Source organism: Amblyraja radiata, chromosome 20, assembly GCF_010909765.2.
Source record: "Amblyraja radiata isolate CabotCenter1 chromosome 20, sAmbRad1.1.pri, whole genome shotgun sequence".
NCBI classification, from domain to species: Eukaryota; Metazoa; Chordata; class Chondrichthyes; order Rajiformes; family Rajidae; genus Amblyraja; species Amblyraja radiata.
In genome coordinates this window covers 17,911,426-17,933,352 of record NC_045975.1, presented here as the reverse complement: position 1 = coordinate 17,933,352, position 21,927 = coordinate 17,911,426, and the positions used below count along the sequence as shown (strand labels likewise).

Below are 21,927 nucleotides of genomic sequence, written 5' to 3'. Positions count from 1 at the left end.
AAGCAATCGATTCTGCACTGATTTGGTTTGGGTGGTGAAGTAGGGTGATGATATTTTAGTAAAATGTTTTGTGAATAAAAGTAGACAAGTCAAACAAAATAGGTTGTTTTGCTGCAGTGAAATGTTACAGACACTCACTTGTGTCACAAGAGAAAGAGGGAGTGTTAACCAGCACTGGAAAAGTATTTTGCTAAATGTTAGTCGAAAGTAAATGAGGAGACCTCAAGATCCAAGGCCAAGTTGGTGGTTTTCCTGATATTTCAAGAAACGGGTTGATAGGTGAGAATGCACAGCAGTCAGTCATAACTTTGTCTGCCAGCTGTCAATGTTGCTTACTATGGTATCCGTTGTGTGCGCTATTACTTTGTTGAAATTGTACTTCTCCTATGTTAACGATGCTGCAACATTTCTCAGCAACCACTGTACACACCGTCTGAAGCTCATCTACTTTATTTTAAATCCTATAATTGCAGCTCTTTGAACGTTCCTCCCATTTAGCTCGAACAGTTCGGTGCTTGTAATGACCAGTCTGTCTGCAGCTTGGCTGAAGGGCTGCCAATAATCATGCTCTTTGTAGGAAGAATTCAGAAACTTTCCCGTTTGAGCTCTGCATTTGAACAAACAGCCTGGACACGAGGTGTCCTTGTGAAGGCTCAGAACGATGTAATTAGATTCCAAGCAGCGGGAATCAAAGGTTCCATTTCTCTGGAAAGGTTAGGTTATCAAAACTCTGAAGGGAAAATTTTTTCTGGTTATTAGTGAGTCTAAGTCAAAATCCTAGCCACATAACAAGGGATATCACAACACGAGAGAAAAAGCAACGGTAAAGACACTGAAAGGATATTGGACCATTTATCTCCATAATAGCATCCTTTGAATCAAGCATCCAAACATATTTTCAATTCACCTGATATAGAATTTTCCTATCATATCACATTCTTCGAAAAATTTAAAGTTTTTTTTTTCTCCCACACTCCTTTTCATATTTTTCACTTGCCTTTTCAGCTATATAAAATCACTGCTGTTTAAATGAGCTATGGTATTTAATACTATTTAATACCATAAATTATCGATGGTATTTAAGTCTTTCCATCACCTTTGGAAACTTTTATTGCTGTTTATCAACACGAGGACCAATGTTGTGCCAACCTCCACAGCTCCACAGCTGATGACAGAAGAATTCTCTCTGTAATAAAGAAAAATCCCCAAACACCTGTCCAATGGATCAGAAACGCTTTTCAGGAGTCAGGTGTGGATTTGTCAATGACCACTTTCCACAGAAGACCTCATGAACAGAAACACAGAGGCTACACTGCAAGACGCAAACTACTGGTTAGCCGCAAAAATAGGATGGCCAGGTTACAGTTTGCCAAGAGTACTTAAAAGAGCATCCACAGTTTCCTGGTGGCGGCGCGACTCGTTGCAGCGGCTCCTACAGCCTGTCTGTCTTTTTTTATATTTGTCTAGTTAAATGTAGTGTTTGTGTTTTTTTTAAGCTTGGTTTTAAATGTGTATATGTGGGGGGCGGGGGGGGGGGGGGGGGGGGGAAACCGTTTAAAATCTCTTCCCTGTACGGGAGACCCGACCTTTTCCCTGTCGGGTCTCCGTTGTCGTTGGGGCCTAGCACCGTGGAGCGGCCTCCAGCCTGAACGACCCGGGGGCTCGGGAGACTGCGGAGCTGTGGAGCTGCGGACTACTCACCATCGTGGGGCTGGCCGGCCTCGGAACGTGGGGAGCGGTGGTGACTCGCTGCTGCGACTCGACTCCTGGGGCTCGGAGGCTCCAGCAACGCAGCCGCAGGTCCGGTGGACTGAGACATCGGGAGCTCGCGGGTCCGGGGGGAGAGCGAGACCGCTTCCCGGAGCTCCCGCAACGCGACTTCTCCAGCCCGTGTCGCGGGGTTGGAACGACCTGGAGCGGGGAAGTACATCACCCGGCACGGCTTCATGGCCGTGGGACTCACCAGCGCACGCTGGGGCTCCGACCTTGTACTTTCAGACCGGGAGCGGGGCCGTAAATCGCCCCGCACGGCCTAAAATGGCCGTGGGACTTATCATCACCCGCCTGGGGCTTGGATATCGGGAGAGACATGGAGAGCAGGGGAGAGAAAAGACTTTTGCCTTCCATCACAGTGGGTTCACTGTGATGGATGTTTGTGTGAACTTAATTGTGTGTATGTCTGTAGGACATTGTCTTTGTTTGTATGGCTGTGGAAACAAAATTTCGTTTGAGTCTCACTGGGGCTCAAATGACAATAAATTGTATATTGTACAGTTCTGGAAAAAGGTCTTGTGGACAGATGAGACGGAGATTAACTTATATCAGAGTGATGGCAAGAGTAAAGTATGGAGGAGAGAAGGAACTGCCCAAGATCCAAAGCATACCACCTCACCTGTGAAACATGTGTTATGGCCCGAGCATGAAAAGCTGCTGAGGATACTGGCTCACTTACCTTTATTGATGATATAACTGCTGATGGTAGTAGCATAATTAATTCTGAAATGTATAGGCACATCCTATCTGTTCAAGTTCAAACAAATGCCTCAAAACTCATTGGACGGCGGTTCATTCTACAGCAAGACAATGATCCCAAACATACTGCTAAAGCAACAAAGGAGTTTTTCAAAGCTAAAAAATGGTCAGTTCCTGAGTGGCCAAGTCAATCACCCGATCTGAACCCAACTAAGCATGCCTTTTATAAGCTGAAGCGAAAACTGAAGGGGACTAGCCCCCGAAACAAGCATAAGCTAAAGATGGCTGCAATACAGGCCTGGCAGCGCATCGTCAGAGAAGACACCCAGCAACTGGTGATGTCCATGAATCACAGACTTCAAGCAGTCATTGCATGCAACAACAAAATACTAAACACGACTATTTTAATTTACATTACATTGCTGTGTCCCAAACTTTATTGAGCCCTGAAATGGGTGGACTATGTATAAACACTGCTGTAATCTCTACATTGCAAAAACAAAATGTATAAAAATGGCCTTTATTAAAATCTGACAATGTGCACTTTAACCACATGTGATTTTTTTATATTACAAATCTCAAATTGTGGAGTACAGAGGCAAATAAATAAATGATGGGTCTTTGTCCCAAACATTATGGAGGGCACTGTAATATCTCTAAACAAACCATATCTTTCAATTGTAAAGTTCAGGCCTTGCTCAGCTTCCTGACCATTTATCTCCTTTATTTCTGGGATCATAATTTTGGCTGTTCTCTGCATACGAAGCTGGCATATTCCAAGTGAATTAATGGCCATTTTAACTCTCCTTCCCATACCGACCTTTCTGTCCGTGGCCTCTAACAATGACAGAGGGACGCCACGTGCAAACTTGAAAAACAATACCTCATATTCAGCGTGGGGTTTTTTACAACCCAACAGTATGAATACTGAATTCTCCAATTTTGAATAAAATGCCCCCTGAACCCCCTACATCTTTCTCCCACTACCTCTCACCTTGTTCCTTTCCCCGCCTTCTTCTGCTCTTTCTAGCTCTCCTACTCTGAATACCCCATTTCCCTTTCTCCCACCCCCCCCCCCCCGTTTTCTCTTCCCACTGCCCCCTACCACCTATATCGCTGTCTCAGTTCTCCACTTATTAAATTTCACTCCTCCTCCGCTCTCCTTATCAGACACAGTTGTCTCCTTTTCACTTTGCCTTGGTCACTTACTCCCATCCCTCAGCCAATCAAATCCACCCGTCACTTGCCAAGTCTGCCCCCTCCCTACTCTTTTTCTAGCTTGTTCCCCTCTGCTCCATCAGTCTGCAGAAGTGTCCCATCCTGGAACATTGTCTGTTCATTTCCCTCCACAGATGCTGCCTGACCCGCTGAGTTCCTCCAGCATCATGTTTTAGGCTGAAATATCAGCAGAATAGTTTTAAAGATAACTGCTGGTTTAAGCCGAAGATAGACACAAAATGCTGGAGTAACCCGAATCTGAAGAAGGCTCGACCCAAAATATCACCTATTCCTTTTCTCCAGAGATGCTGCCTGTCCTGCTGAGTTATTCCAACATTTTGTGTCTAACTGCTGTAAACATAGCTGTATTCCCAGAGCAGAACTGGCGTGGACCAAAAGCTGTTGTTAAGAATGTTTCCCCATTATACTAGGGACACTAGTGAAGGTCCACTCTGGAAATGCAGTCTTGCTGAATTTGTCCCCTGGGCCATTTATCTCAGTACTTGAGCAGCCTTCTTCATTGTCTTTGAACCTACATTGTCACGCAGCTCCTGAAGCATCACTGCTCCAGTTTGTCGTGCTTCCTTTATCATAACAATCACCTCTTACAAATGCAGAATTTCTTGTCTCAGAAACGTTGAGTAGTCGGGACAGTGATGAAGTTGGCAGGGGGAAGGAAGTCAAAGGTTTGGCTGGAAAAATGGCTTGAAGGCAGAAAGAAACACAGCTAGACAAATGTGTTCATCAGTGGGTCACTGTTGTGACGTAGATTAGCCTGGCAGTCAATTTGTACACCAAGTCTCAGACTGTAGTGAGGTGAAGGAGCAGGTAATCTGTTTTTTAGGTGACAGGCAGGGGATGCAATTTGACATTGGGAGAATTCTTTGCTCATCCTTCAAAAAGAATTGTGGAATTCTTTACGTCCTTGCGAACCACCAGATGGGGCCTCGGTTTATTGTCTCACGAAAGACGGAGCATCTAAACGTCCGGCAATCACTCAGCACTGTAATGAAGTGTGAGAGGATTGGAAATTCACAGATGCAATAATAAATCAAAAATGATACAAAGAAGCAGAGTTTAACGACTGGTCTTTCACCAACCATCATCATCCTCAATGGAGTGGGATGAGGAGGGAGAGGGCTTGTTGTTCTGTGTTGCTGTTCTCCTTATTCTTTACCTACTTCACTCTAGCATAGAAAGTGGCAGCACAATGGGAGTACTGTGACAGTTTTATGGACAGTTTTATGACAGTTTTATCTCAGTAGAAATCTCATGAGTAGGAAGGGCAGCTGTACTTTCTTCAGATCAGTATGGAATCCTGCAGACTTCCAAATGGCCTTAATTCCTTCACCCCAGTATTGGAATCTTTTTCTGCTCCCAAGTTAAATGTAGGACATTTGCATTGAGATGACACAGTGATGTATGGTGCTTCAAAGCACAGGCATGTACTTAAGGTACACAAGAATCAATTGATGCTTGTAATTTACTACACTTCTCAGTTACCATGTTGGTTAAATTAGGACCAATCACAAATACTTCAGCACAGCTGGAACACAGTGACTGCCAGAGGCCTGGAAGGCATCAGTGACACACAGTTTTGGAAGTAAGTAAAATACACCAAAAATAACAGACCTCCAGCCAAACTGGTATTTAAACAAAGTCACCTGTTGTAGTGGGGACACGAAGGAGTCCAGCCAAAAAGTAGTTGGACACGAGTTGTGTGCACTAGACGTGTTTATTCTCGCCAATACAGTTCCCTACTCCCTCAAGGTCGCGGCCGTTGCCCGGCCTTAAATACCAACTCAGGTACCGACCCAGTGACTAGCGCCTCCCACACTAAGACGCCGCCCTCCAGAGAAAATGCTTCGTTGTGCCCTTGGGTTGCCACCAGGTGCCGCCACATGACCCTCCCCCAACCCCCCAGAACCAGAGGCACCGAACCGGGCCCGAACGCGTAAATACAATCCCACGCCCCGGGGGCTTGCTCGGTTCGGAAGAATTTCCGGGAGCCCGGGACGGCGGACGCCCGCGACGGGGCGGTTGAGCCACATGGGCTGGCTCGCTCAGGTCCATGTGGGCCGGTTTCAAACGAGCCACAGACACCGTTTCACCCGGCCTCCCATGTCCAAATCAAATGTAGTAGGCCCGTGCCGCAGTACGCGAAAGGGACCTTCATACGGGCGCTGCAAGGGCGATCTGTGGAAGTCATGGCAAAGAAAAACGTACGGGCATCCCATCAGCGGCAGTGACAAATGGGAAGGGGTCACTCCATGACGCGACGTTGGGATGGGAGACAGGGCGCCGACCCTCTCCCGCATGCGAATCAGCACTGAATCAATAGGAAAAGGATTTCAACATTGATAAAATCCCCTTATTATTGTGCAATAGATTATACTCTGTGTCCTGTAATGTAATGCATTCAGTGCTGAGACTTCATCAAAAGGTACAATATTAATCAAAAGAGGAGACAGACAGTTTGGGAGATCCTAGAAACCATGTTACTCCCTAACCAGCTCTGAACCAGATTTGATTAGGGGGCGTGAGGCAAAGGAAGACCTAGGAGGTAGTGACCATAATATGATAAAATTTAACCTGTGATTTGAGATGGAGAAGATGAAATCTGATCTGTCGGTATTACTGTTGAGTAAAGGTAACTGCAGAGGCATGAGGGAGGAGCTGGTTAAAGTTGATTGGAAAGGGACTCTAGCAGGAATGACGATGGAGTGACAATGGCAGGGGTTTCTGGGAGTAATTGGGAAGACGCAGGATCTTTTCATCCCAAAGAGGAAAAAAGATTCTAAGGGGAGAATGAGGCAAAGGAAGTCAAAGACAGCATAAAAGTAAAAGAGAAGGCATATAATATTGCAAAGGATAGCAGGAAGCTAGAGGATTGGGAAACTTTAAAAAAAAGAGGAAGCAGAGTCTGCAGAAGGACTTGGACAGGTTGGGAGAGTGGGCAAAGAAGTGGCAGATGGAATACAGCAGAGCAAACTATCTGGTCATGTACTGTAGTAGAAGGAATAAAGGCATATACTATTTTCTAAATGAGGAGAGGATTCCGAAATGAGAAGTGCAAAGGGACTTGGGAGTCCTGGTGCAGGATTTCCTGAAGGTTAGGTTGAATCAGTAGTAAGGAAGGCAAATGCAATGTTATTCTTTATTTCGAGAGGACTAGAATATAAAAGCAAGGAATGTAATGCTGAGGTCAGACCGCATTTTTGGAGTAGTGTGAGCAGTATTTGGCCCCCATCTGAGGAGGGATGTGGAGCATTGGAGTCCAGAGGAGTTTTATGAGAATGATCTGGGGATAATTGGGTTAGTGTATGTTGAGCCTTTGATGGCTCTAGGCCTGTACTCGCTGGAGTTTAGAAAGATGAGGGGACACCTCATTGAAACTTACTGAATAATGAAAGGCCTGGATAGAGTGGATGTGGATGTTTGACCAACGGAAAAGTCTAGGATGAGAGGGCACAACCTCAGAATAAAAGGACGTGCTTTTACAAAGGAGAGGAGGAGGAATTTCTTCAGCCAGACGGTTGTGAATCTGTGGAATTCATTGCCACAGTTGGCTGTGGAGGCCAAGGCAGTGTATGTTTTTAATGCAGAGATTGACATGTTCTTGATAGGTAAGGGTTTCAAAGGTTACAGGGAGAAAGGGGTTGAAAGGGAAAGATAGATCAGCCATGGCTGAATAGCAGAATAGATTCAATGGGCTGAATGTCCTAATTCTGTTCCTATAACTTATGAACATGGGAAAAGCATTCCCCTGAGGAATGCAGTTAGCACCACGACCAGTGCACAAAGGGTGGCTTATGTGTATGTAGAGTGAGGCACAGATGTCATGTGAACAACAGGTATCGGGGATTCTACAGCCACAGGTGTAAATGGGCGTTTTTGCAATTGCAGGTGTGATGCTAGGGAGGAATGTTGCTTCACGTGCCAATGTCAAGGACATTATTGAGTAGCTGTACCACATTCTGGGAGAGCAAGAGTAACATTTCAGCACCAACATGCAGAGAAAGTATCAACATCCTAAAGGCAGTTTAGAAGTGGTCAGGAAAGAAATTTAAAAAGCATGATCTGATGCTGTACACCCGTGAGTACAAGGCAGGAGGTTAATGCCTGGATAGAGTGGATGTGGAGAGGATGTTTTGACCATGCACTATTGTGTCTGCTTCCACCACAAGCAGGGAGTTGGTGGAAGAAGACACGATAGTGATGTTAAGAGGCATATAGACTCAGGGAATGGAGGTTTATGGGTGATGTGCATGCAGATGGGGTTGGTTTAATTTGGCATAATGCTTGGCACAGACAACATTATGTTTTATGTTCTAATGTGTGGCGATAGTGGTGATGCAGGAGGGGGGACGTTAAATTCCTGATGCTTTGAGATCAATCTGGGAAGGGTAGGACTTGCACTGGCATCTCCACAGGGCAAGCACCACATCCTTGCAGGCAGCTGTACAATGTGGCCGGGCCAGTTGGGATGAAAGGTAAGATTAAGTCAATATGCTCTTTTATGACCAGCACAGACAGGATACGCTGAAGAGTGTTATAGACAGGTACTATCCGTGTCGACCATCAATCACCCATTTTGGACTAATCCTACATTTAGTTCTCCTCACATTCCTATCAACTTCCCCCAGATTCTATGGTTCAGAGAAGACAATTAACTTATTAAATACGTATGTTCAATTATCTGCCATCATTCATGGCAGGATGTGCAGAATTATATATGTGGTGAACACAGTGGTTCGATGTTATCGGCGTAGGAATGAACTGCAGATGCTGGCTTAAACCAAATATAGACACAAAAATTTTTTAAGAAGGAACTGCAGATGCTGGAAAATCGAAGGCACACAAAAATGCTGGAGAAACTCAGCAGGTGCAGCAGCATCTATCGAGCGAAGGAAATAGGCAGCGTTTCGGGCCGAAACCAAAGGGTTTTGACCCGAAACGTTGTCTATTTCCTTCGCTCGATAGATGCTGCTGCACCCGCTGAGTTTCTCCAGCATTTTTGTGTGCCTATAGACACAAAAAGCTGGAGTAACTCAGCGGGACAGGCAGCATCTCTGGAGAGAAGGAATGTGTGACGTTTTGATCAAGACCCTTCTTCAGACTGGTTAGGGATAAGGGAAACGAGAAATATAGACAGTAATGTGGAGAGATAAAGAACAATGAATGAAAGATATGCAAAAAAGTAACAATGATAAAGGGAACAGGCCATTGTTAGCTGTTTGTTGGGTGAAAATGAGAAGCTAGTGCGACTTGGGTGGGAGAGGGATAGAGAGAGGGAATGCCGGGGCTTCCTGAAGTGAGAGAAATCAATATTCATACCACTGGGCTGCAAGCTGCCGAAGTGAAATATGAGATGCTGTTCCTCCAATTTGCGTTTCGCCTCACTCTGACAATGGAGGAGGCCCAGGACAGAGAGATCTGTGTAGGAATGGGAAGGAGAATTAAAGTGTCCAGCAACTGGGAGATCAGGTTGGTTCATGTGGGCTGAGCGAAGGTGTTCCGCGAAACGATCGCCCAGTCTGCGTTTGGTCTCGCCGATGTATAAGAGTCCACATCTTGAACAACGGATACAGTAGATGAGGTTGGAGGAGGTGCAAGTGAACCTCTGCCTAACCTGAAAGGACTGTCGAGGTCCTTGGACAGAGTCGAGGGAGGAGGTATAGCGACAGGTGTCATAAAAACATAGAAAATAAGTGCAGAAGGAGGCCATTTGGCCCTTCGAGCCTGCACCGCCATTCATTGTAATCATGGCTGATCATTCACAATCAGTAAGCCTTCTCCCCATATCCCTTGATTCCGCTAGCCCCTAGAGCTCAAGAGCTCTATCTAACTATCTCACAGTATCCATCACAAGGAATAGACTATTGACTGACTTCTATTACAAACCCACTGACTCCCACAACTATCTCGACTACACTTCTTCCCACCCTGCTTCCTGCAAAGACCCTATCCCCTACTCGCATCTTCTGCGGTTGCAGGGGAAGGTACCTGGGGAGGGAGAGGTTTGGGTGGGAAGGGATGAGTTAAGCAGGGAGTTGCGGAGGGAACGGTCTCTGTGGAAGGCGGAAAGGGGTGGATATGGGAAAATGTGGCTAGTGGTGGGATCCCGTTGGAGGTGGCGGAAATTACGGAGGATTATGTGTTGTAGGCGACGGCTGATGGGGTGGAAGGTAAGGACTAGGGGGACTCTGTCTCTGTTGTGACGAGGGGGAGCATGGCCGGAGCTGCTGGGTACCGAGGAGACACGAGTGAGGGCCTCATCTATGATGGGAGAGGGGAACCCCCATTCCCTAAAGAATGAGGGCATCTCGGATGTTCTAGTATGGAACACCTCATCTTGGGCGCAGATGCGGCTTAGACAGAGGAATTGGGAGCAGGGGATAGAGTCTTTGCAGGAAGCAGGGTGGGAAGAAGTGTAGTCGAGATAGTTGTGGGAGTCAGTGGGTTTGCAAAAGACGTCAGTCAATAGTCTATTTCCTGTGATGGAGACTGTGAGTTCAAGAAAGGGGAGGGAGGTGTTGGAGATGGTCCAAGTAAATTTGAGTGCAGGATGAAAATTGGTGGTGAAGTGAATGAATTCCATGAGTGGAGGAGGTAGCACCGATGCAGTCGTCAATGTAGCGGAGGTAGAGTTCGGGGATAGGGCCAGTGTCGCCTGGAACAGGGATTGTTCAACGTACCCTACAAAGAGGTAGGCATAGCTTGGTCCCATGTGGGTGGCCATTGCTACGCCTTGGACCTGGAGGAAGTGGGAGGAGTCAAAGGAGAAGTTGTTGAGGGTGAGGATCAGCTCGGCTAGGCGGAGTAGAGTATTAGTAGAGGGAAATTGGATGGTTCTGCTTTCGAAGAAGAAACGGAGAGCTTTAAGGCCTTCTTGGTGTGGGATGGAGGTGTAGTGTGACTGAACGTCCATAGTGAAGATGAGGGAGCGGGGGCTTGGAAAGCGGAAGTCGTTAAAGAGACAAAGGGCATGTGAGGTATCTTGGACATAGGTCGGGAGAGATTGGACCGTGGGGATAGGATGGAGTCGAGGTACGTGGAAATCTTTCCGTGGGACAGGAGCAGGCAGAAACATTGGGTCTGCCAGGGCAGTTGTGTTTGTGGATTTTGAGTAGAAGGTTTAAACAGGCTGTGCAGGGCTAGGAAACGATAAGGTTGGAGGCTATGGTAGGCAGACAGCCAGAAGTGATGAAATTAGTAATGGTGTTTGAGATTAAGGCCTGGTTACCTTTATCATCGTTACTTTTTTGCATATCTTTCATTCATTGTTCTTTATCTCTCCACATCACCGTCTAGATCTCTCGTTTTCCTTATCCCTAACCAGTCTGAAGAAGGGTCTTGGCCCGAAACGTCACACATTCCTTCTCTCCAGAGATGCTGCCTGACCTGCTGAGTTACTCCAGCTTTTTGTGTCTAACTTAGTAGATACCCTTTTTTGAATTGAGAGGGGAAACTGGAGCATCCAGAGGAAGCCTGCATTGTAACAACGAAAACACACAAACTCCGCAGGGAGCACCAAGGTCAGTATCGAACTGAGATCGCTGGAGCTGTGAGGCATCAACTCTACTAGTTGCACCACTGTGCTGTCCTTTTGTGTAACAGGTTTTCCATGGTTCTATGACTATATTATTGAATGGTGGAAAAGACTTGAGAGGTCATGTGGGCTGTTCCTGTTCCTACTTCCAATAACATTCATGTCATTATAAAATACTGCATCCTTTATGTTACTGGGAGCAATGCCACAGGGGAACTGGCAGTGTTAATAAACAAAGCAAGACTCTGATAGATTGCCAGGGAATGAATTCTTTGCCACAGCTCCCCATATTCTGAATGTAAGATTTGAATCGGCAGTGGGAGGAAATTATAAAACAGGATGCAGGTACATTCCCAAAGGGAGCGAGACAAAAATCACTCACAATTCTTCCTTGTCCCCCATGAGAGAAAGAGAGAAACACAAAAGAGAGCAATTAACTCACTCAGCTCTGAAATGCTCCCGACACACGTTGCCAGTAGTGACTGCTCCAGGGTCCGGAGTTCCAACTGAGCATAAGCGTCAGCCCGCCCATCCTTGGTTGATGGTCCATTGTTGTACAAGCTAAAGTGGGCCGGCAGAGAAAGCACACCTGTAAAACAACAGGAGTCACATCAACAACTGATAATAGTGCACTCATGATCATTTTATAGAATCATAGAGTCACACAACACGGAAACAAGTCCTTCATCCCCACTTGTCCATGCTGACCAAAATTCCCATCTAAGCTCACACAATGTGACTGTGTTTGACCCATATCCTTCTAAATCTTTCCTATCCAGGTACCTGTCCAAATGTCTTTTAAGTGCTGTTATTGGACCTGCTTCAACCATTTCTTCAGGCTTTGTAAATCAAGATCACTTTTTTTTAAGAAGCCCCTGCCTTACTGTAACATCACCTGTTATTTAAGGCAATTCTGTCCATGCCACTTCCTGTGGCAGGCAGGACATTTCTGTAGTGAACCATTTAGTGCCTCAAGGTACGACCTTCCTGTTGACATCACTTGTTCACACGAAGAGTTCCCTACCACAGTGGCACGTGGTCAACGTTGCACTGTTGACCTTGCAAAGTACATCCAACCCTACTCTATTTAAGGAATAAATAAAAACAAGAAATAAATATAGCCAATGTCTACTTAACATCCATCGGACTTTCAATCGAAGTCTGACTGTTGTTTAACAAAATGGTTGAAAACTTGTAAATAATGCTGAACCAGGTAACAGGATGCCATGTGTATCTGGTATATTGCTTCATGCTGGCAATAGCATCAACAGTGGTATATTTTTTCCCTGGTACTTTCTGTTTTCCCAGCCTTCACTTATAAATATGGTGGGAGGAAAGTCAGTTGGACTCGCCAAGTTGCAGGTTTCCATCAATAGATTTTTCACTGGTGGCTTCAGGCTGTATTGACTTTTCTCAAGTATCTATCCAGTGGCAACTAAAAGGAGGAACGGCTTCACCCCCGGCACTCAGTCCAAGTTGCATCACCAATGGCGAGTTGTGGTATCGAGACCATCTGCCTCAACCAGTCAATTCTAATACATGCTTTGGACTTTAGATGCCAAACAAACTAGTTCTTAGGATCCCATAATGTAGAACACAAATGGCAAAAGAATATGGAAAACCTGGGGATATCAGGTTCAGATGGAATCAGTTGTGATGCCAGTGATTAAAACCGAACTGGTAGGTAACTACATACAATATAGAAGAATTTTTATCTCCTCACAATTTCCCTCTGCTGCCATTGAGTTTTTCCAGAGGTTTGTGCCAATTGATCTTGATTTGTTCCTCAGATCATTTACCAGCTACAGAAATCCCCCCTTTCTGGGTCATGGGGCCAACTACATGATGCCAGGCAAGGGATGCCAATCCGCAAGTTTACGCAGGTATCTGTGGCTAGACCTCGCATTAGCAGACAACCTGTGCATACTACACGTCCCAAAACAAGCTGAGGCAGCAAACCAATGGCATCCATAAAATGTCTCAGTACCTCATGAACCACAAAGTTAGATCCCTCAGAAGTATTCCAATCACACAACATTACATTGTAAGTGATTCAGTGTTTACGGCAACTTGCAAGATGATCGGTGGTCACTTTACCATTTGGCTCTACGGGCCACAGCCAACCATAACTAATGCCGTAACACATTGACCTGGCAGCAATTGAAAAAGAGCACCTTCACAACATGTGGGTCAGTGGAGAACTACGTGCAGAGCTGCAGCTTCTGCAGCTGCCATGCAGAACAGGGCTGAGAAATCCATTCACGTTTCCCTCCCAATAGGCAGGAAGCAGTGCAGAACTCTAGCAGCACTGGGAGCCACCCTCCTTGCAAGCTTAACTTTGTTTCTCAACAAACAGTCGCTCTATATTTCCATTTAATTCTAAGGTATTCAAATCTACTAACAGAACAAGTTTGCACCTTCAGCCCTTCTGTTTAGGGTTTCACAAATGACCGGATATTGATTGATATGTAAATTACATTGGAACTGACAGTGAGGTGAACTCTACAGCAGCTCTATAAAGTTGTGCAGACAATTTTATTTTATTGACAAATATCCCTGCTTGACCAGTATGCTAGTTGAATTAAGTTTGATTTGAACTTAACACTGCAGCAACAAGGTTTTTGCATTCAAATCTGAGCAGGAATAAACTCTGGACATGTGGTAAAACTATGAGCATACAACGCCAAGAGGTAGGATGTGCACGATATTCAATAACACTAAATTGATGATTGAAGTTTGAAAGGCAATTTTTCTTGTTTCTGCCTCTACTAATCTTCCATGTATTTTTAAGCAGCTCCAGAAAAAAAAACACATTTGCTTTGACTTGTTGGTGTATATGTTACAGCCAACCAGGTGCTGTGGTTTTCAGTTTGTAAGTTTGAAGGTGGCCACATAAACAGAGGCCCTTTCATAAGAATATAAAGTCATTGCTTCGTGACTTAAAAGCCACGGAATCCTTTGCAATATGGACTCACTGCCAGTTTCATAAACTAAGATGGAATGCAGCGATCTTTTCTGTGAGCGTGATGTTTTAAGAGATCCATCTGTTACGAATTATCAAATACAGCTGAAGAGATGGCACATTTCAGAATTTCAGTTCAGCAATAAACATTCTACAGTGAAAAACAGTGATTGGGATGACTTATTCAGTACCATTGACGATTCAGATGTTTTTCAAAGAGAAGCCAGAACTGCGACTGGAGAATTAGATGTTAAACAGATCCAAGTTTGTCTCTTGCCATTATCTACATAGAGCCATAATCCAGAACTAATCACACAATAATTGTTATCAAATCCAACTATTTCACCAGGTGTTATTGAATCGGAAACTAGTAAAATTGTAAATACAATCAGCTATCAGCGCAATTAATTTACTCTTGGAGTAATAAACGTTTAGATTAACTATTAGCTAACAAATATAACTACTGAATAACTCATTATGCAATTATCAAAATACAGTAATTCATCTTTAAGTGTGCTGCACTCAAAAGAAGCAGTGTGATGCTGATCACAGTATACATCAAGGACACTAACCCGTTATCAGGGGCTGGAACTTGAGTCCACGGAGCGCCTGCCTCATGCAGACTATACAACACAACCGTGCTCAGGTCCTCCTACCCTGACCCACTGCAATTGAGCTTGTGTTCTTGATTCCAACCTCTTAACCCCTTCTCTAAACTGGTTGGCTTTGATCCATCCCATTCCACCTACATGAGAAACCGATCCATTCCACTTAATACTCCTGAGTTATCGACCCCCCTTTCGCTACCTTCCCAACTACGCCCCTTATCAATTCTTTCCTCACATTCCCAACTTCTGGTCACCAATCCATCCCCTCTCCAACTCCACTAAAAACTTTATCAGAGCCCTCGGGATTGAACGGATCCTTGGTGCCCACATGCTGCACCCACCATGTGTGCGCATTGGATGCCTCATACTTTCTCTTTACTTTTACTTTAGAGATACAGCGCGGAAACAGGCCCTTTGGCCCACCATGTCCGCGCAGGCTAGCTATCAGGCACTTTGGTAATAAATTTACAATTAACCTAAAAACCTGCACGTCTTTGGAGTGTGGGAGGAAACCAGAGCACCCAGAGAAAACCCACATGGTCACAGAGAGAACGTACAAACTCCATACAGACAGCACCCGTAGTGCTGATCAAACCCAGGTCTCTGGTGATGTAAGGCAGCAGCTCTACCGTTATGCCACTGTGCCACCCAAACAACTCCTGTCCTATTTAAATATGTTTTTTTTTTAAACAACCTAGGCTGTTCCTGTGAGGAGAAATGGTGCTTATTAATCAGAGGAATTTAGAAGGGACGTGCTGAAAGCCATCTCCTACAGCTTCCTTTAATATTATAAATGAGTGCATATAACGGCATACACCAATCCTCTCTAATAAGGATTTTTTTTTAATTCATCCAAAATACTTCCTGCATAAATAGGCCCTATACTATGGTTAATTATAGGTCCACTCAAAGGGTTTATCACAGGAAGGGAGAGCCCATCTTATTTTGCAGAGAGCTTGGAGATCTACATGATAAACAGAGTTCAATTGCAGTAATTGTCTCAGTGGAATGCAACATGACGTTGTATCAATGTACCAGGGACATGGCTTACAGCCCAGAAGATATTGTGTCATGCATCATGGTTTGGAGTAATTGTCATTCTACCAGCCATACTTTCCTGTTTCAGTTGAAAAACAGTAAAGCCTTTACACAGACAGTCACATGCACCAATGTCCGAAAGATTCAATGGAAATAGCTTATATTTTAGTGTCCTACCAAACCTCACTGAGTTTGAAAGATGACACGAGTGAAATTCTGCACACTGAGGCTGCACTTTTCGGGAAGAAAGGAAGTTGGCAACAAAACACACATTACCCTCAAGTCCATTTCAAACAGCATAGCTAGAAAGGTCATCAGCAACGAAATGGAACCAGCAAAGTGCACAATGATTGATTGCACTGAGTAATCTCAATCTGATTGAGATTAACAACTCCAATGAAATACTCACAATATTATTGATGGGTGGGAATGGCTGCGGGGGAAGGAAGTGCAGTGGGAGGAAGCATTGAGGAAGTCGATCGGGTAAGTAGATATGGAGTGGAGAGATCAGGGTTCCATTGGAATTTAGAGGTTTAATCGACTGACCAGAGCTCAGGAATGGAGGGATGGCAGGGTGAACAGCAAGAGGAGGAAGGAGTGGGTGCGAGGAGGGAGTGGTTTGGAGGAGGGAATGGGTGGGAGGAGGGAGCGGGCCCTCTGTGTTTGATGAGCTGATTTGAAGGGTGGTGGTTAAGAGGGAATTTAGATTGGGAGATGCGACCTGGACTAATTGCACCATTGCTAGAGCAGAAAGTAAGGAGATTACAATTGGGTTCAGGATCTCGGCAGGACACAGGGTCTTGACCCTGAGCTTTGGTGGGAGGTGCTTGTGGGGAGAGATAGGTAGATATGAATTCAGAACCTTAGGGCAGAAGATTATCAAAGGATAAACAGTAAATGAGGGACATGCATCAATGGAATTCCAATCTGGCATTTCCCTGTGAAGATGAGGTTGCACTGGGAGAGCCCAGAAATGATGACAACGGGGGACAACCAGCATGCAAGACTCCATGAAGACAATTGCACATGAACTGAAGTAATCTGATGCTTGTCTGATCCAGACGCATCAGACATACCAGCAAACCACATGTCAGGAAGTGGCTGGATAGTAAAGAGTTAGTTACATAAAGCACGTAGGATGCGTTCCCAGGAACAGGAGTGTTTGTGGAATCAGTGCTAAAAGGATCCATTATATCATTATCCATAGAAGTGTTGCTGTGCCAAGAATCTGGTGCAATCTGCTGGGGTGGGACTTGGTGTGAACCCTGGTCTCTCAGCGGCTATGAAGGACTTGGTGTGAATTCAGTAATGAATCGCCCAATAGTGGTCACTGGCCATTGAGCTTGTTATGAGAGAGAAACCTCCAGGTCGGGGAGAGCTGTGCAGCCAGATGAAGAGAGGAGCAGGCAGCAGTTTCTATCACATTCAGGAGGAGACGGTGAGAACGACCGTGGGAAGTGGGTTGTCTGTGAGTAGATGCAGCAGGTAGTGCCTGTCCCGAGCAATGGTCCTGCACTCACTGTGCAGGTTGTGGTGCAGCCCTGAGCCCCACATAGTGAGGTGATGTCACTTCTCATCACAGCCCAGCTAATACTGGCTTTCACTGCAGCTTCCCCACACTGGGCAATGGGTGTTTCGATGCCAGGGAAATATTGACCGACGGCAGGGTTTCACGTCAGGTTCCAGGTACATTAGTGTGCAGCCCGGGGGAATGTATTTTTGAAAGTTACAAAGTGAATGCAACTGTGAGGACCAACAACCTTATTAGGAAACAGCACTCTGCAATTATTGTCAACACCAGAACATTTCCTTTTAAGAGTTTTGTGATAGTTCTGAACATGCCTGGCGTCCAGTGTTTGAGAATAAAGAAAATCTGCCATTGTATACACTGTGATCAGGAGCAAGTCAGTATAATTAACCTTTAGGCAGTAAGAATTAAGCAACTAGGGTCACAGTTGTTGTTAGCTTGACCAATTTGCCGGTGTGATTGCCACACAAAAATTAAACTCTTGCTGTTGTTTACTGTCCCAGTTGCAGGATTTCTTACTGTCGTATTTGTAGCAAAGTCAGCGGATCATTTAACTCTGCTTTGGAGGGGCAAAAAAAAATCTCACATCTGATATAATCAAATCAAATCTGTGCAGTGCGCCTTTGCTGTGTTCATACACTGTTAGAGTAACAACAGGCACACCTGATATTGCGTCGTTCAAGAATCCCAGCCTGCTGGGAAAAGCCATTTGCAGATTTAAGGGGACAATGTAGTAGGTCAGTTGAGTTTTGACAGTAAAGACCGGTTTGTGAATCAGTTGACAAATGCTCTAATCACGTTTAACATAACAGGAAGCTCAACACATTCACATGGAGAAACTCTTCGATTATGGATCAGCTATGTTGCTTTGCTTGCTTATGTGAAAAATACCACAAAGACACTATTAAGATTTGATATAGTAGATTTGCATTCCCAAGCAATAAAATCACAAACTGCATCGACCACAATGACAGCAGTATTCCCTTGTTGACATTAATAAACCTAACTAACTCTCTATTTATTCGGACTCTCACTCTGGATTAACCCACACACTACACTAAGTAAGTAAGTAAGTAAGTTTATTGGCCAAGTATTCACATACAAGGAATTTGCCTTGGTGCTCCGCCCACAAGTAACATGACATATAGTGACAGTTACGAATGACTCAGAAAACGCTAAACATTAATAATAATAAAACATTAATGATAAAACACCATTGATCAAGTATGTGAACCAACAAAATACCAGGTCAAAGGGAGGCTACAGATTTTTGGCTGTTGAGTAGAGCTACTACTCGTGGATAAAAACTGTTTTTATGTCTGGCTGTGGCAGCTTTGACAGTCCGGAGTCGCCTTCCAGAGGGAAGTAATTCAATTAGTTTGTGGCCAGGGTGAGAGGGGTCAGAGATTATCTTGCCCACTCGCTTCCTGGCCCTTGCAGTGTACAGTTCATCAATGGAGGGAAGGTTGCAGCCAATAACCTTCTCTGCTGTTGTAAAGCAAATGGAATCCAGTGCAGATTTATGAGGTGACACCCTAGCCTGATCCATCGGTCAAGAGGAACAGGGTGAAAGTTGTGTACAGCTGAAAGGTTATTTTCTAAGTCGTTGTCAGACCTTTAGAATGTCCTCGAATAGAGATATAAAAATAATTGGAGGCTCAAATTTGAATGCTGGTGCATAACAAATAATATTGAATCCTGTTACAGTTCGTGCCCAACTTTGAGTTGAGTTTTGAGTTGAGTTTAGTTTATTGTCAGGAAGAAACTACAGATGTTGATTTAAACCGAAGATAGACACAAAATGCTGGAGTAACTCAGTGGGATAGGCAGCATCTCTAGAGAGAAGGAATGGGTAATGTTTCGGGTCGAGACTCTTCTTCAGACTGAAACTTCACCCATTCCTTCTATCCAGAGATGCTGCCTGTCCTGCTGAGTTAATCAAGCATTTTATGTCTATATTTAGTTTATTGTCACGTGTACCGAGGTACAGTGAAAAGTTTTTGTTGCATGCTAACCAGTCAGCAGAAAGACAATACATGATTACAATCGAGCCATCCACAGTATACAGATACATGACAAAGGGAATAATGTTTAGTCAAGATAAAGCCCAGTAAAGTCTGATCAAAGATAGTCTGAGAGTTTCTAATGAGGTAGATAGTAGCTCAGGACCGCTCTTTCAGTTTAACAAAGGGGAAACCATGGTTGGTGTATTTGAACTGCCTCTGTACACGCATTTCTTACCTTTCATTTCAATGTTACTTTAGTACCTGTACTGACAGAACTGAAATTTGTATTTGCAGAAATGTTCAAAACAGTTTGCCACTAATTGCTAAAGGAATGATTTGGTAGTGATGAAAATATATTGTAAGGGTTTCCGTATGTTCCTGTTTCAAAATGAAATGATGCATCTGATCCTGAATTTATGAGCTTCTCGGTTCTATTGCACTGGCTTTGGTTACACTGAGATGTTGCATTTTATTTAATATGGCTTTTCCAGATGAGGTGCAGATGGCACACATCACAGAATTAGCCTCTTTCCCATTTTTGCGAAGTTCACGAACTCGTTAAGTAAAATCTAGAACAGTTGAATGTCTTAACTGCGGACAATATCTTGATGTATATGGAAGATAAAAATGTGAGTTAAAACCGACTGGATGGTGAAGTATTGTTTCACCCTTTCTTTCACACACTCTATGAAGATGCACGTAGAAGTGAAACCCAAGTGTAACCTTTGGGTGGTTGAGGGCGGGTAAGATACGTAATTAGAGATTTAGAGAATGAATGCTCCAGTGTTTACTAACTGAAACAATTGCCAACTAGAAGTTATACATTCTGTCCTGATACTTATGTGCTATACTCCAATTCCTGGACACATTGTAAACTTGTCATGCTGCAATTGCATCTGCATGTACTCTATTGGGAGAGTAGAACAGTATAATATGTTTACATTGGCAGTTTTGATAAAAATGCAGACACGGGGATTTTTAATTCCGGAAATCCCAGAAGTGGATGCACAATTAAGTTTTTAATGTACTATTAGATGATCCCAGTTCAGTTGCCTGCAAGTCGCTGTTTTCCTGTCTCCCTTTCCCTGGCGGCACATCTCTTGGCCCAGCTCCACTTTTGTGGCTTTCTCCTCCATTGGCTTCTAATTCTCACTCATTTATCTTTTTACCTTTCAGCTGGCTGCCGAGGTGGAGAGGGACTTTCTGATGAGCACTTTATGTTACGAAAGGGAAGGAAGAAACTAGTGAATGGGGTATTTTAGGAAAATAGCTGCCAACTACCTATTCACTTCTCCAGTCACACTCCCTCCTGTTTCCTAAGCCCCCAATGATTTCCACACCATCATCCGCTCATTTATCTTCTCAGTACCTTCTCCTTTCTTGCCAGCAAACTCTTTGAATCACTTCCCTCTGGAAGGCGACTCCAGACTGTCAAAGCTGCCACAGCCAGACATAAAAACAGTTTTTATCCACGAGTAGTTGCTCTACTCAACAGCCAAAAATCTGTAGCCTCCCTTTGATCTGGTATTTTGTTGGTTCACATGCTTGATCAATGGTGTTTTATCATTAATGTTTTATTATTATTAATGTTTTATTATTATTAATGTTTAGTGTTTTCTGAATCATTCGTAACTGTCACTGTATGTCATGTTGTTACTTGTGGGCGGAGCACCAAGGCAAATTCCTTGTATGTGAATACTTGGCCAATAAACTTACTTACTTACTTCTTTCCCAATTATCCTTGCCATTTTCCTTTTGAATTAATTTGACCCCAGACACAGATATTCCGTCCCCTTTTCAATTACCACCTTCTTCCTTTCTCTCTTCCAGTCTTCTTTTGTCGCCTTGTTCCTCCCGTCTTCCTTCCGAATGGGTTCGCTCAGAGAATCATTGATTTTCTTTCAAATTCAATAATCTCATACTTTAAAAAATCAACACAATTAGAACGAAGAAAGGTTAAAAATTGTCTTCTGCATTTCATGCTGAATATATGTAGCAGCATCTACTTTTTTGAAAATATTGCCTTCAACAAAAATAACACAAATTGAGGAAATAAGGAACTGCAGATGCTGGTTTATAAAAAAAGACACAAAGTGCTGAAGTAACTCAGCGGGTCAGGCAGCATCTCTGCAGAACATGGATAGGTGATGTTTCAGGTCCCAAAACGCCTGAAAATGCCTGACCTGCTGCGTACTTTGTGTCTTTGTTTAATATGTTAAAGCCATTTACAATTAGCCATAGTTGGGGACATAGTTGGGGACATGGGTTGGGGACTGGACATTGTGCCTTCCTCCACAGTGCTATCCACTGTGGGGGGATGATTTTTTTGTCTAATTGTAGTCCTGTAGGTCTGTGTCCAAGATGGCTGCCGTGAAGAGAGAGTGGACGCTGGCGCGCTTTGGCTGCCGCTGCTCTCTCTTCACACTGTGTTTTTGATTTTCTATTTTTGGATTGAATTCTGTTTTTAATTTGTGTCTCTGTGATGTCTTTATTACTTGTTATATTCCGATTATATGTTTTTATTCCGATCACTATGTAAGGTG

At 44.2% G+C, this 21,927-nt stretch overlaps 1 protein-coding gene across 1 annotated transcript in view; it reads right to left on the bottom strand.

Moving 5' to 3' along the window:
- Positions 1-21,927, bottom strand: part of abtb2 (ankyrin repeat and BTB domain containing 2) — a 181,698-nt gene that overhangs the window by 52,207 nt on the left and 107,564 nt on the right. The window contains exon 3 of the mRNA XM_033038903.1: positions 11,685-11,831. Coding sequence (XP_032894794.1) covers positions 11,685-11,831 — 147 coding nt within the window. The remainder of the gene's footprint in view (positions 1-11,684; positions 11,832-21,927) is intronic.